Below are 14,175 nucleotides of genomic sequence, written 5' to 3'. Positions count from 1 at the left end.
CGTCTTCATTGAACAGAGTTGATTTCATGAGACCTCGGTCCACTTTTAGTGGGTTCGAATCCCAAATTCGCGCATTTGTGTTTGTTGATTTGTCGGCACCATTTCCGTTCTCGTGGCTTCCAACCGAGTTGCAAACGTGTATGACCTGCGTCACTACGGGCTTTCCTCCCACGTTACGCTGGCGCGCCGTGGTATACTTGAAACACTGTCAAAAGCGACTTCAAACCCACGTCACGCAAACATTATATTATTGAGCCTAAATACGCTTTACCACTGATAATACACAACGAGGTTTGGGCTCTAGACTACATAGTTCAATCGACAAGTTTTCACTTGCTTTAATCACCAACAAACAGCAGGGCGTGCAGAGCTACGGTGAACTCAACGTCATAGCTTGAGTATGTCAAGCATGTGTACTTAATATAAGGCGCATTGTATATAAACGAAGTCTCATGCCTTGTCTGAATGTGCTCAAGTGGTATCGAGATTATTGAAAGCAGTTCACACATTACATGCCTTGCGTTCATAACATATGATTTCGCATTGATCTAATAATATCTATTTCGGTGAAATCTAGCGCTCTGTGGCCTTATAACATATGGCCAAGTAAAATCAATATTCCTAATAAGCGATGACATAAGATCGACTTATAATAATTGTACACATATTATAACATAGAGATAGCACCACTGCACATGTGGGTAGGCGAGATTACTAAAGTTTGTGACAGGCCGCTGTATGCCTTGAAAGCTATTGATATGTCAACTGTGGATGTAGCAGGTGATAATTTGAATTAAATAGATAGCATACACCTATCCACACCCATCCACATAGCATAGGGCTCAATGAGGATGCCTCAGCAGAAGGCATAGCAGCTCCTGTCGTGGTCCCAACATGTAACCATCGGAAACCTATGTTTTATCGTACAAGATTGATTGGTCGATCAGATTTGGTAACTAGGTCGATTGCGTGGCATCGCACCCCGACGTGGATCATGATATCAATCACTGGATTGATTCGATTATCTACAGGCTCGTTTAACATTAATGAAATAATAAATATATCATTATCATTTGATAACCATCCCCAATTACCTAGCGGCGGCAATGACGAGGATTTCTGGGTCGCAACTTCTTTGTTATGAGGGACACAACGTTTTGGAGGAGATGCATACTCCTTCATCTTCCTTATGTGTATCACTTTTAAATGCCTTTCAAAGACCTAATCATGAAATGGTTATTGAATTTGTGACACTCATAGCATAATGGTTATAGATCATCTGGATATCACATTATGTGATTGCTGTGATTCACGAGGTCTGGCGCCTGGTGGAGATACGGGAGGTGTGTTCACCAAAATCAACACCTACCACCCCACACCCACGACCACACTCACACCCACACCCACACCCAGAAACCCACACGAACACCTACACCCATGCCCACACCCACACCCACACCCACACCCACGACCACACTTACAACCATCCACACCCACACCCTAACACACACCCACACACATCCGCACACCCACACCCACACCCACACCAACACCCACTGCCTAACACACACCCACACCCACACCCACACTTACAACCATCCACACCCACACCCACACCCACACTTACAACCATCCACACCCACACCCTAACACAAACCCAAACACATCCGCACACCCACACCAACACCCACACCAACACCCACTGCCTAACACACACCCACACACATCCACACAACCACACCCACACCCACACCCACACCCACACCCACACCCTCAAACTTTCTTCCAACCACCCTCACACGCACACCAGTGTGTCCGATGTCAGTGATATACATAAACAGTGCTGAACAGTTCAGGAACATTGAAGCGATATACATAAACAGTGCTGAACAGTTCAGGAACATTCAAGCGATATACATAAACAGTGCTGAACAGTTCAGGAACATTCAAGCGATATACATAAACAGTGCTGAACAGTTCAGGAACATTCAAGCAATATACATAAACAGTGCTGAACAGTTCAGGAACATTCAAGCGATATACATAAACAGTGCTGAACAGTTCAGGAACATTCAAGCGATATACATAAACAGTGCTGAACAGTTCAGGAACATTCAAGCAATATACATAAACAGTGCTGAACAGTTCAGGAACATTCAAGCGAAATACATAAACAGTGCTGAACACTTCAGGAACATTCAAGTCGACTTTCCATCTAACAAAAAGGAAAACACTCCTGTATCGTGATGGAGTCAAACGTATGACTCGGTATAATCATGACCATCTGCTATAAACTGTTACACCCCTCCTACATTCTTCCCTTGTAATGAAAGTGTCATATTTGGTTAGTACTGTTTTAAAATCGATTAAGAAATGTTAATGTTAGTTTTACAGCAAAATTGAAAGATCTTATCACAGAATATTAAAACATAACTGTTCTGTACCATTTAAACACGACCACAGTGCTAACACACCTAGAAACATTGTCAGGGTGACTTTGGCAGATTCGAACCCAGAGTTACAGATCTCTGGTACACCTGACGGGCACAGTGCTGCAGAGAGAATAGCGACGCCTCCTACGACCCTGCTACACTGGCCCCCAAGTAGCAGTTGTCATGTTCAACATGCCTATGCACATATCGATGTCACGCACATGACGAGACAAAACCCCAACATGGTGGATTGATCTGAACGGGATTACTTGACAGTGCTTGGGACTACACTTTGAAAAGTATAGTTTGGTTCGTTACATCAGCCAAAAAGGTGAGACGCTTGCAATTATGTATTTACATTCGTGCACATGATCGATTGTGTACCTATCTATCATACTGAATACAAATAAATACGAAGGCCGTATTGTGTAAGTTGACAGACGGGTGTTTTATGAGGTAGCTTGCACAATGCATGACGGTCCACGGGGCGCATTTACGCCATTACTATCACTTCAACGCTTTTCTATCTGGTACTTGTAAGTTTATGTGTATCATTTTGTTATGACTTGTATTGAAATGAAAGGGTCAGTTATGTTGTATATTCTATAACATCATGCACCATGGTGGGTGTTCGTGCATTCGTGTCTTGAATGGTTATGACATGATCTAAAGTGTGAATTACATTCAGCTTTCAAGTGCGATTGATGAAATTGGTCAAAGTTACGTGAACTATATGTGATGCATTGCTTGGGACTGAAATAATCATATATATGTTTATTGATGTGTGTGGTTGTGGGTGTGGGTGAGGGTGTGGGTGGGTGGGTGTCAGGGGTGTGGGGCGGGGTGAGGTCGAGTGTGTGTGTGTGTGAGGGTGTGGATGTGGGTGAGGATGAGGGTCTGTGGGTGTGGTGTGTGTGTGTGTGAGGGTGTGTGTGTGTGTGTGTGTGAGTGAGTGTGTGTGTGTGTGTGTGTGTGTGTGTGTGTGTGTGTGTGTGTGTGTGTGTGTGTGTGTGTGTGTGTGTGTGTGTGTGTGTGTGTGTGTGTGTGTGTGTGTGTGTGTGTGTGTGAGAGGCCGTGTATGTGTGTGTGTGTGTGAGGCCGTGTGTGTGTGTGTGTGTGTGGGAGGGGGGGTGGGGGGGGTAAGGGTTTGGGTCAAAGTGAGGGTGACCCTGTATATATATAAACCTGTAAATAGTTTTTTCCGAACATTAAAATCGAATAATGCAGTGGCGATAACGTGACTGTGTGTTGTATGTTAAAACATGACTCAGAAGACTCCCGAATGTTCCTTGCAAGGGTCCGAGATTTGATCGATTAAATTATTTGGCTAGAGCTATTTATATCAATGACCAGGTGAGCGAAACAGGTTAGGCATTCGGACGGATTATTGAGGAATAGATTAGTTGAGTCACGTATCCACATGCCGGGTGAATCAATAAACTGGGATTAAACACTTCAACATGTACAATTTATTTATGGGTCCAAAGCTGATGCAATGCTAAAACATGGATCTCATCAAGAAAGAAAAAATGTCTTTCATACTTGTTCTGTGCACAAGGATTCAAGATAGTGAACATTATAACACGAGGGTTCAAAACTCTGGCTGGCAAATGTTAAATGTCCCTTCTTGTACCATGTAAGCTGCACTCTCTGTACGTTACTGAAGCTGATTGGTCATGATTGTTCATGTACAGTAAACCACGGTTATAACGAATTCAAAGGGACCAATAATATTAGTTCGTTATAACCGTCGTTTGTTGTAAGCACATTTTAAGCATATATACAGCAAATGTCCGGGACCAAAAATAAGTTCGTTATATCCGTCAGTTCGTTGTAAGAATGTTCGTTATCAACGTAGTTTCCTTTTGAATACAATTATTGTTGCATGGGATAGGTTTGGGAAATATTTTACAGCTCAGTGTACATATTTCTTAAATGATTTGTTTTTCATTATTTACTTTCAGATATTTCTACGACAGCAAGTAGTACAATCACTACGTTATCATTTTTTTTCAATTTAACCAAATTTATATACAGAAAGTGCTTATTTACTTTTTTTTTATGTCAAACAAGGATATATTTTTGTTCGTAACCTATTTGCGTAATAAAGTGAATGAGGATTGTTTTACGCTGCTGTTGGCAATGGCACTACAAAATCAATGCGTTGGACACAAGAAATGAGCTTCACACATTTTACACATGAGGGAATTGATCCCGCTCCTTTGGTGTGATGAGCGAACACATTACCCACTGTGCCACCTTCACTTCTCATAAAAGCACATACTTTCAAAAAACGATATGATGATAGTTAATGTTTGCAGACGCCAAAAAGTTAAATATACCAAATATTGTCTTTATCTAGACTGAGTTGAGAAAAATATAGCAATCTCGCTGTGTATTTCTCTTTCCAGTTTGTTGAAAATGATGGTTAAACAAAACCAAGTACATGTATTACTGGTTCTGACTGTGACTTTCATCCATGGTAAGTATGTTTAAATGTCAAAAATGTTTAAAAAGAAGCCAGGTTAAATATATATCATTTAAGTTTTTTCACTTAATGTAACGATTAAGTATGTGTCATCATCCTTCAAAATCATATGATTTAGATTTGCTTTTTACTTCACATTTATATGTCAAATATTTTTTACCCAAGCAACTGTGTAAAGCCAACAAGCGGATGCTGTTTCCTATCGGCTAAAAATAGAATGAACGATGTTACTGATTTCGAAGAGGTGTCTACAGTTGATGTAAATTTATTACTGTTGACTTATTTATTTATAACAATTTAGTAAAATAGAATTGTGCATTTAAGGAGGTAACTACACAATATGAGCACCGGTTTTACTTAAATACCTCCATAAACTAAAAACAGTTACTGTGGTAAATTCTGAAGTAGATCAGCCTTGTAGTTGTTGGTGTTTCACTGCTACTGTAGGTGTATCCCCTACACAAGCCCCGAGTCCAGGTGGAGTGGCAACCTTGAAGACAGAATACACCATAACTGGTGCCAGAAGCAACTATACCGGCTTTATATGGGTACGACCAACTGACGGTCGGTATGTCGTCACCTGCAACCCCAGCTGCAGCCCCGTGGCTGGATACAGTGCAACTATGAACGCCACACACTCTACACTCACTATACACAGTGTCGGAGTGAATGATGCTGGAACATGGAGGATACAAGATGCAATAAATGATACAAGTGCGCCGCAAGGCGTGTGGGAAGTGATGGTCTCCAGTGAGTACAAGGGGGATTCAAGTCAAATATTGTAATTGTTTTCTACGTATTACTATCCCATTTTAAGGGCACACACTCTACACTCACTATACACAGTGTTGGGGTGGCAGATGCTGGTACATGGAAGATCTTGGATGCGAATGTAGGGGGTGCCATCCCTGTAGACGTGTGTCATCTCACCGCAGCTAGTGAGTATTTACACAAAACATTTCGACAGATTATAGATCATCGGATCTAGCCATAAACCATGTAGTTTCCTGGTAACAAAACAGCTTCCTAGGAACATGTTTTTGCTGTTCGTAAGTGTCACTGACGTAAGGGGCAACTAAATGGATCGGGATGCCAGGCTTGGTGACGACATACATCAACCAAGTCACTGACCAAGCGATCCTTTTAGTCACCTCTAACGACAAGCATAGGTTGCTGGGGACCTATATTATTTCCCGTGATCCCCGCCGGTGAAGTCAACATTGTCAAAAGAATGGTTAAATTCCATAATCAACGGTTCCTTGGTGACTATATTCCAACAAATGCGAATTTAAAAGGTTAACCATCAGTAACTTTTCAAGTAAGCATTTGACCTCTCTCTCTCGTTCATTATTGATTTACGTTTTACTATGTCTGTCCTCAAGTCAAAATTGTTCAGCTACTGCTATTTTCGTTTGGTTGTTCATGTTATCTACCGCGAAGGCTCAGGATAAAACATAATGTTATGCAATCACACAATGAGTATGTATTGTTACAACGTCACAATACATGCAGGTATCCCTATCAAAATGTTCTGAGGGGATAGGCGAAAACAAATTCTTAGCGCTGACATTCGGACATTAGACAAGTTACATTAATGAATATTGCTTTAATATGTAAAACTGATCAGCCAATATGTTATCAGCCGGTCAAATATATAAATTGTAACTGAAATATATATACATGTAACTGTCTACCAACACCCAATTGCGTGGATCGATACTCATGTTTTCAATGACTTGATTGTCTGGCCCAGACTCGATTATTTACAGACCGCCGTCATATCGCTGGAATACTGCTGAGTGCGGCGTTAAACAACCAACAAACCAAACAACACCTGAATTGGTTATGTTTCCAACGGAATTTTAGTGGTGACAAGTTGATAAAGTCATTTTTGGTATCATCAACACTTTGAATTTTTTCTGTCAAAAGAAACTCCAGAATGTAACATCAGCAGTGATGTGGACACAGACGCCCTTGAGCTCGGCACAAACCTGACAGTCACAGTGTACATCAACGACTACTACTGTTCCCAGGAAACTGGCTTTAACCTTACCACTGGTGCTGTCATGGAGACGTTGTCGACAAAACACAACGTCAGTGATGTCCAACCTGACGTCATTAACAAAACTATCAATATTGTCCTTTCACGTTTTGGTGACGTCACGGTGTCGTTTGCATGTGACATCATGAGCAGTGATCTGAGCTGTAGTGGAGTTAAGAGGTTGTTAAAAAGTGAGTCTAAATTTAGGGTTGTTATAAGTACAAATCAGTATCTATTCACTGAGAAAATTGAAAATAAATATATTTCTTTAGATATTTTCAATTTTGGAAGTAAATGCATTAATGCTTTTTGCTGGGTGACACTTATCTCTTTTAAACACCAGAAATTAGAGTGACATTGACATGCACATGATTTACTGACCAGGTCCCCCACAGTGCAACATCAGCAGTGATACAGACACTGATGTACTGGAGCCAGGTACAAATCTCACCCTGACAGTAGACATCAGAGGCTACTACTGTTCTCAACAAGCTGGGTTTGATCTAACTACAGGCAGCGTCACAGACGTCTTGTTGCAGAACCAGACCACGCACAACATCACCGACACTGTCCAGCACCACTTCTTCAACGTCTCATCTGATCGTTTTGGAAATGTCAGTGTTATGTTTAGATGTGACAACAGCAATAGATCAATTACGTGCGATGGAGTTTCCAAGTTGAGCGGTAGGTATTTATCTTAATACAGTTATCCTCAAAGCATTCCTCCAGTTCAAATATTTACTGCTAAGGTTGACGATGGACATCTAGCATTTGTTTTCCTTTGGCTGATAACTAAACAAAAATATATGTCAAGGGAAACCGAAAAATGACATTTTGAAGTAGGTGACTTAACAGCAATAATCACTTTTTAAACGACCTATTAGAAAGAGCCAATTCCTTTTCGAACAAAATTGTATCCACAAAATCACATGACGTCTTGTACAAATATTACGTGTCTGTTGTTCTCTTTCTAGCTGCTTCTTCACCAACAACAGCCCCCACATCGACAGGTACGTAACAACCATCCTCAACCGTTTCCGTGTCGATTCCAGGCTAAAATAGGTCCTCAACAACCCACGAGTCGGTGACTTGGTGGATTTCATGTTCTGTTTCCAATTGCGTAGATCGATGGTCATAATGTTAATCACTGGATTTTCTGGCCCAGATTGGATTATTTTCAGACCAGCATGGAGCTGGGCTAACAAACAAAACTGTCTTCACACCATTCCTTTAGTTCAAACATGTACTGTTAAGGTTGGCGGTGTTGTTTGTTTTGTTAAGATTTGTTGTGGGTAGCCTGAAAATTGACATTTTGCAGTGAAGTAGCTTTAAAGCAATAAAAGACCTATTAAAAAGAGAGAACTCGCCTTTTGAAACACATTTGTATTCACAAAATCACATGACGTCTTGTACAAATAGTACGTGTCTGTTGTTCTCTTTCTAGCTGCTCCTTCACCAACAACATCCCCTACGTCGACAGGTACGTAACTTCCACCCTCACCCGTTCCCTTGTCGATTCCAGGCTAGAATAGGTCATCAAAAACCCATGCGTGTTTTGAGAGGCGACGTTGTGGATCAGAGTCGATGACATGATGGATTTCATGCTATTGTTTTCAATTGCGTAGATCGATGCTAATACTGTTAATCACTGGACTTTCTGGCCCTAATTGGATTATTTACAGACCAGCATGTAGCGCGAATATTGCTGAGTGCGGTGTTAAACAACGTACACACAAACGAAACTGTCGTCAAACCATTCCATCAGTTCAAACTTATGCTATTAAGGTTGGTGTTCTTGTTTATTTTGTTAAGATTTGTTCAGGGTAACCCGAAAATTGAAATTTTAAACTGAGGTAGCTTTACAGCAATAACCACTTTTTAAATGACCCTTTAAATAGAGCGAAGCCCCCTTTTGAAACTAAATTATATCTCCACAAAATCACATGACGTCTTTTACACATGTGACGTGTCTGTTTTTCTCTCCCAGCTGCTCCTTCACCAACAACATCCCCCACATCGACAGGTACGTAACTACCATCCTCACCCGTTCCTGTGTCGATTCCAGGCTAGAATAGGTCCTCCACAACCCAAGAGTCGGTGACTTGGTGGATTTCATGTTCTGTTTTTACTTGTGTAGATCGATGGTCATAATGTTAATAATTTGATTTTCTGGCCCTGATTGGATTATTTACAGACCAGCACGGAGCTGGACGAACAAACAAAACGTTTTTCAGTCCACTCCTATGGTTCAAACATATACTGTTAAGGTTGGTGTTGTGGTTTGTTTTGTTAAGATTTTTTTAGGGTAAACAGAAAATTGACATTTTGCAGTGAAGAAGCTTTACAGCAATAACCTCTTTTTAAACGACCCATTAAAAGAGCGAACTCCCCTTTTGTAACAAAATTGTATCCACAAAATCATATGACGTCTTGTACAAATAGTACGTGTCTGTTGTTCTCTTTCTAGCTGCTCCTTCACCAACAACATCCCCTACGTCGACAGGTACGTCACTTTCACCCTCACCCGTTCCCTTGTCGATTCCAGGCTAGAATAGGTCATCAAAAACCCATGCGTGTTTTGAGAGGCGACGTTGTGGATCAGAGTCGATGACATGATGGATTTCATGCTATTGTTTTCAATTGCGTAGATCGATGCTAATAATGTTAATCACTGGAATTTCTGGCCCTAATTGGATTATTTACAGACCAGCATGTAGCGCGAATATTGCTGATTGCGGTGTTAAACAACATACACACAAACGAAACTGTCGTCAAACCATTCCATCAGTTCAAACTTATGCTATTAAGGTTGGTGTTCTTGTTTATTTTGTTAAGATTTGTTCAGGGTAACCCGAAAATTGAAATTTTGCACTGAGGTAGCTTTACAGCAATAACCACTTTTTATACGACCCTTTAAATAGAGCGAAGCCCCCTTTTGAAACTAAATTATATCTCCACAAAATCACATGACGTCTTTTACACATGTGACGTGTCTGTTTTTCTCTCCCAGCTGCTCCTTCACCAACAACATCCCCCACATCGACAGGTACGTAACTACCATCCTCACCCGTTCCTGTGTCGATTCCAGGCTAGAATAGGTCCTCCACAACCCAAGAGTCGGTGACTTGGTGGATTTCATGTTCTGTTTTTACTTGTGTAGATCGATGGTCATAATGTTAATCACTGGATTTTCTGGCCCTGATTGGATTATTTACAGACCAGCACGGAGCTGGACGAACAAACAAAACGTTTTTCAGTCCACTCCTATGGTTCAAACATATACTGTTAAGGTTTGTGGTGTGGTTTGTTTTGTTAAGATTTTTTTAGGGTAAACAGAAAATTGACATTTTGCAGTGAAGAAGCTTTACAGCAATAACCTCTTTTTAAACGACCCATTAAAAGAGCGAACTCCCCTTTTGTAACAAAATTGTATCCACAAAATCATATGACGTCTTGTACAAATAGTACGTGTCTGTTGTTCTCTTTCTAGCTGCTCCTTCACCAACAACATCCCCTACGTCGACAGGTACGTAACTTCCACCCTCACCCGTTCCCTTGTCGATTCCAGGCTAGAATAGGTCATCAAAAACCCATGCGTGTTTTGAGAGGCGACGTTGTGGATCAGAGTCGATGACATGATGGATTTCATGCTATTGTTTTCAATTGCGTAGATCGATGCTAATAATGTTAATCACTGGAATTTCTGGCCCTAATTGGATTATTTACAGACCAGCATGTAGCGTGAATATTGCTGATTTCGGCGTTAAACAACGTACACACAAACGAAACTGTCGTCAAACCATTCCATCAGTTCAAACTTATGCTATTAAGGTTGGTGTTCTTGTTTATTTTGTTAAGATTTGTTCAGGGTAACCCGAAAATTGAAATTTTGCACTGAGGTAGCTTTACAGCAATAACAACTTTTTAAACGACCCTTTAAATAGAGCGAAGCCCCCTTTTGAAACTAAATTATATCTCCACAAAATCACATGACGTCTTTTACACATGTGACGTGTCTGTTTTTCTCTCCCAGCTGCTCCTTCACCAACAACATCCCCCACATCGACAGGTACGTAACTACCATCCTCACCCGTTCCTGTGTCGATTCCAGGCTAGAATAGGTCCTCCACAACCCAAGAGTCGGTGACTTGGTGGATTTCATGTTCTGTTTTTACTTGTGTAGATCGATGGTCATAATGTTAATCACTGGATTTTCTAGCCCTGATTGGATTATTTACAGACCAGCACGGAGCTGGACGAACAAACAAAACGTTTTTCAGTCCACTCCTATGGTTCAAACATATACTGTTAAGGTTTGTGGTGTGGTTTGTTTTGTTAAGATTTTTTTAGGGTAAGCAGAAAATTGACATTTTGCAGTGAAGAAGCTTTACAGCAATAACCTCTTTTTAAACGACCAATTAAAAGAGCGAACTCCCCTTTTGTAACAAAATTGTATCCACAAAATCATATGACGTCTTGTACAAATAGTACGTGTCTGTTGTTCTCTTTCTAGCTGCTCCTTCACCAACAACAACCCCTACGTCGACAGGTACGTAACTTCCACCCTCACCCGTTCCCTTGTCGATTCCAGGCTAGAATAGGTCCTCAACATCCTACGAGTCGGTGATTTGCCGGATATATAGTCATAATGTTAATCACTTGACTTCCTGATTGGATCATTTACAGACCAGCATGTAGCTGCACAAACAAACAAAACTATCTTCATTCCATTCCTTAAGATCAAACATATACTGATATGGTTGAAGTGGTTATTTTGTTGACATTGATTAAGGGTAATCCCAAAATTGACATTGACAAATTCCAGTTGTGTCGTTTTAGTGCTTCACTTGAGTGGAGGACGAGAACGAATTGCGAATTTTTTTTCTCCCAATTAAATTAACATTTCTTTTCTATTTAAGGAAGCAGTAACACGTCACCAAGCTCACCAACAGTATCTGAGAGGTCGTCAACACCAACAAGTCCAACTACGACAGAGTCATCACCATCCGACCTCACCTTAGGTCTTGCTATTGGACTGCCGCTGCTCTTTTGTGTAATTGCACTTGCTATTGCATTACGTTTCCACCGGAAAAAAAAAGGAAAGTACATTGCATAAGGAAACCTTTTTTTTCTGGTGGGAGTCGTTTTAAAACCAAATCACAGTGCGCTCGTCTGTCCCATAGAGATCCCACCACAGCCACCATCCTGCTGGCTCTGCACTTATACAGAAACCACACCGTACGGCCACAGACAAGATCGACACTGGGGACTTAGTATATGGTGTGTACTTTAATCGACACCGCCCAGTATATATCATGTGTGTTTATATGTGTAACTGAGTCATGTATATTTCATCATAGCCAGTATGGTATTACCTCAATGTGTCTTTCCGACATTCGGTATTTTTATGTGCACACTGTACCCCAAATGACGTATTTGGTCAAGCCTTTGAATTTATTTGTGTTGGGATTCTTTCAAATGTCTCCAGTCGAAGACGGACATGCAGATACCGGTGGCGCCCAGACAGTCCGAGACCGCCTCCGTGGTCTTGTGGTAGAGCGTCCGCCCGGAGAGCGGAAGGTCCGGGGTTCGATCCCCGACCGCGTCATACCAAAAGACGTTAAAAGATGGTACTTGTTGTTACCCTGTCTGGCGCTCGGCATTAAGGGGCTAAAACAAGGACTGGTCGGCTCGGAGTCAGTATACTGTGTCTGAGTGGGGTATTCATGTTAAACTGCGGCATGGTATCTCAGTGAGCTAGCACTATAAATCGGCATCAGTCCGGACTAGTACAAGCAGCCACACAAACACACACACGTACATGCACGTCGCTATATAAGTGCAATAATCTTGGACGCGACGTTAAACCCAATTTCACCTCACCATCACCTCACCAGACCATCCGACGCTGTATGGGTAGCAAGTCACAGCGAGGCTCATACATTTGTCATTTATTTCAAGTTACAAATATGCACACTATTGGTGTACTGAAATTATCTTTGAATACAAATTCACAATGTATTAGTGCTAGATGGTTGTATGAGACGTCACAGCTCCACATCCGAGACTGATTACAATCTAATAAATAAATCCTCAGCTGGATATGAAAAACACAAAAGTGCGTTGTGATGGCAAACCAGATTCATGACTTCTTTCTGTGAAATACTTGTTGCACAGTACAGAGTGGACAGTACCAGTAGTGCACATTTACACAACAAAGTTCATGTGGTAATTTCTAATACTGCCACAGTCTGCCTCCGTGGAGGGCGGAAAGTCCGGGGATATATCCCCGGCCGCCTCATACCAAAAGATGTCTAAAGATGACACCTGTTGTGACCCTGTCTGTCACACGACATCAAGGGGCTAAAACCAGGACTGGTCGACTCTGAGTCTGTATATTGTGTCTGACATAATCGTAAAGATGTGACCGCTTTTAGGATCCAGATTGTATTTCCAGTAAGGACATCCTGGTAGCCTTGCAATAACTCATCAGGGTCACAACTCGGGATCGATGGACACACTGTGATTGAGAACCTGGCAGGAGAGTGGAAGGTCCGGGTTTGGATCCTCGGTCGCGTCATATCATAAGACGTTAAAATATAGTACTAGTTATGACCCTGTCTGGCGCTAAAACAAGGACTGGTCGACTCGGAGTCAGTATACTGTGTCTGAGTGGGGGATTCCTGTTAACTGTGGCATGTGAGCTAGCACTTTGAATCGGCATCAGTCTGGACAAGCAGCCAGACACACACACACGTGCATGCACGTCACTATATAAGTGCAATAATCTTGAATGCAACGTTGAACCCGTATTTCACCTGACCTCATATGGCCACAAAATAAAAACTGGCTCCATAATCATGTATATAACTTCGATGTATATATAGTTGGTTCACAAGGTGGCACTGATTTAAGTATCCTGCCCACGGATATATAATAACTTACTGACTGCTAGGTTCACGGCCTAAGATGAGTGGCTCAAAGTAATGCACTTCACTCTCTCAGTCTCCACAATCATTACTAATATTTTGACTGAAAATATTTAGATGTGACACAGAACCCATTGTCACTCACTAGATATAGTTTGACATGTAACATACAACCCAAAACAAAATATAAACAAAATGTTTATATCCGTTGTTATTAAATCGTTTGACAAACGAGAGGTACCAACATATCCACTACATGGTCCACGCACATTACATCAGCCGCAG

At 41.4% G+C, this 14,175-nt stretch overlaps 1 protein-coding gene across 35 annotated transcripts; it reads left to right on the top strand.

The window, feature by feature from the left end:
- The first annotated feature begins 2,525 nt into the window (after window positions 1-2,525).
- LOC124122847 (uncharacterized protein YMR317W-like) lies at window positions 2,526-12,557 on the top strand. Of its 35 annotated transcripts, none has more exons than XM_048402016.1 (17): window positions 2,526-2,763; window positions 4,397-4,425; window positions 4,843-4,914; window positions 5,368-5,670; window positions 6,850-7,152; window positions 7,346-7,645; window positions 7,936-7,971; window positions 8,406-8,441; window positions 8,644-8,746; window positions 8,949-8,984; window positions 9,429-9,464; window positions 9,972-10,007; window positions 10,452-10,487; window positions 10,690-10,792; window positions 10,995-11,030; window positions 11,475-11,510; window positions 11,881-12,557. In XM_048402016.1, the coding sequence occupies exons 3-17, from the start codon at window positions 4,854-4,856 to the stop codon at window positions 11,980-11,982; spliced, it is 1,563 nt and encodes a 520-aa protein (XP_048257973.1). In that variant the 5' UTR covers window positions 2,526-2,763; window positions 4,397-4,425; window positions 4,843-4,853; the 3' UTR covers window positions 11,983-12,557. The 35 variants fall into 35 exon arrangements, 34 of the variants coding, with proteins under 34 accessions (XP_048257973.1, XP_048257972.1, XP_048257994.1 ...); XM_048402010.1 differs by lacking the exons at window positions 2,526-2,763; window positions 4,397-4,425 and adding exons at window positions 2,792-2,968; window positions 5,738-5,858 and having other exon boundaries at window positions 4,844-4,914; window positions 5,368-5,549; XM_048402015.1 differs by lacking the exon at window positions 4,397-4,425 and having other exon boundaries at window positions 2,527-2,763; window positions 4,844-4,914.
- Window positions 12,558-14,175: the final 1,618 nt, after the last annotated feature.

This window comes from Haliotis rufescens, unplaced genomic scaffold (assembly GCF_023055435.1).
Source record: "Haliotis rufescens isolate VD_foot unplaced genomic scaffold, xgHalRufe1.0.p SCAF_24, whole genome shotgun sequence".
Taxonomy (NCBI): Eukaryota; Metazoa; Mollusca; class Gastropoda; order Lepetellida; family Haliotidae; genus Haliotis; species Haliotis rufescens.
The sequence above is the reverse complement of the archived record's forward strand: the minus strand, read 5'-3'. Positions and strand labels throughout refer to the sequence as shown.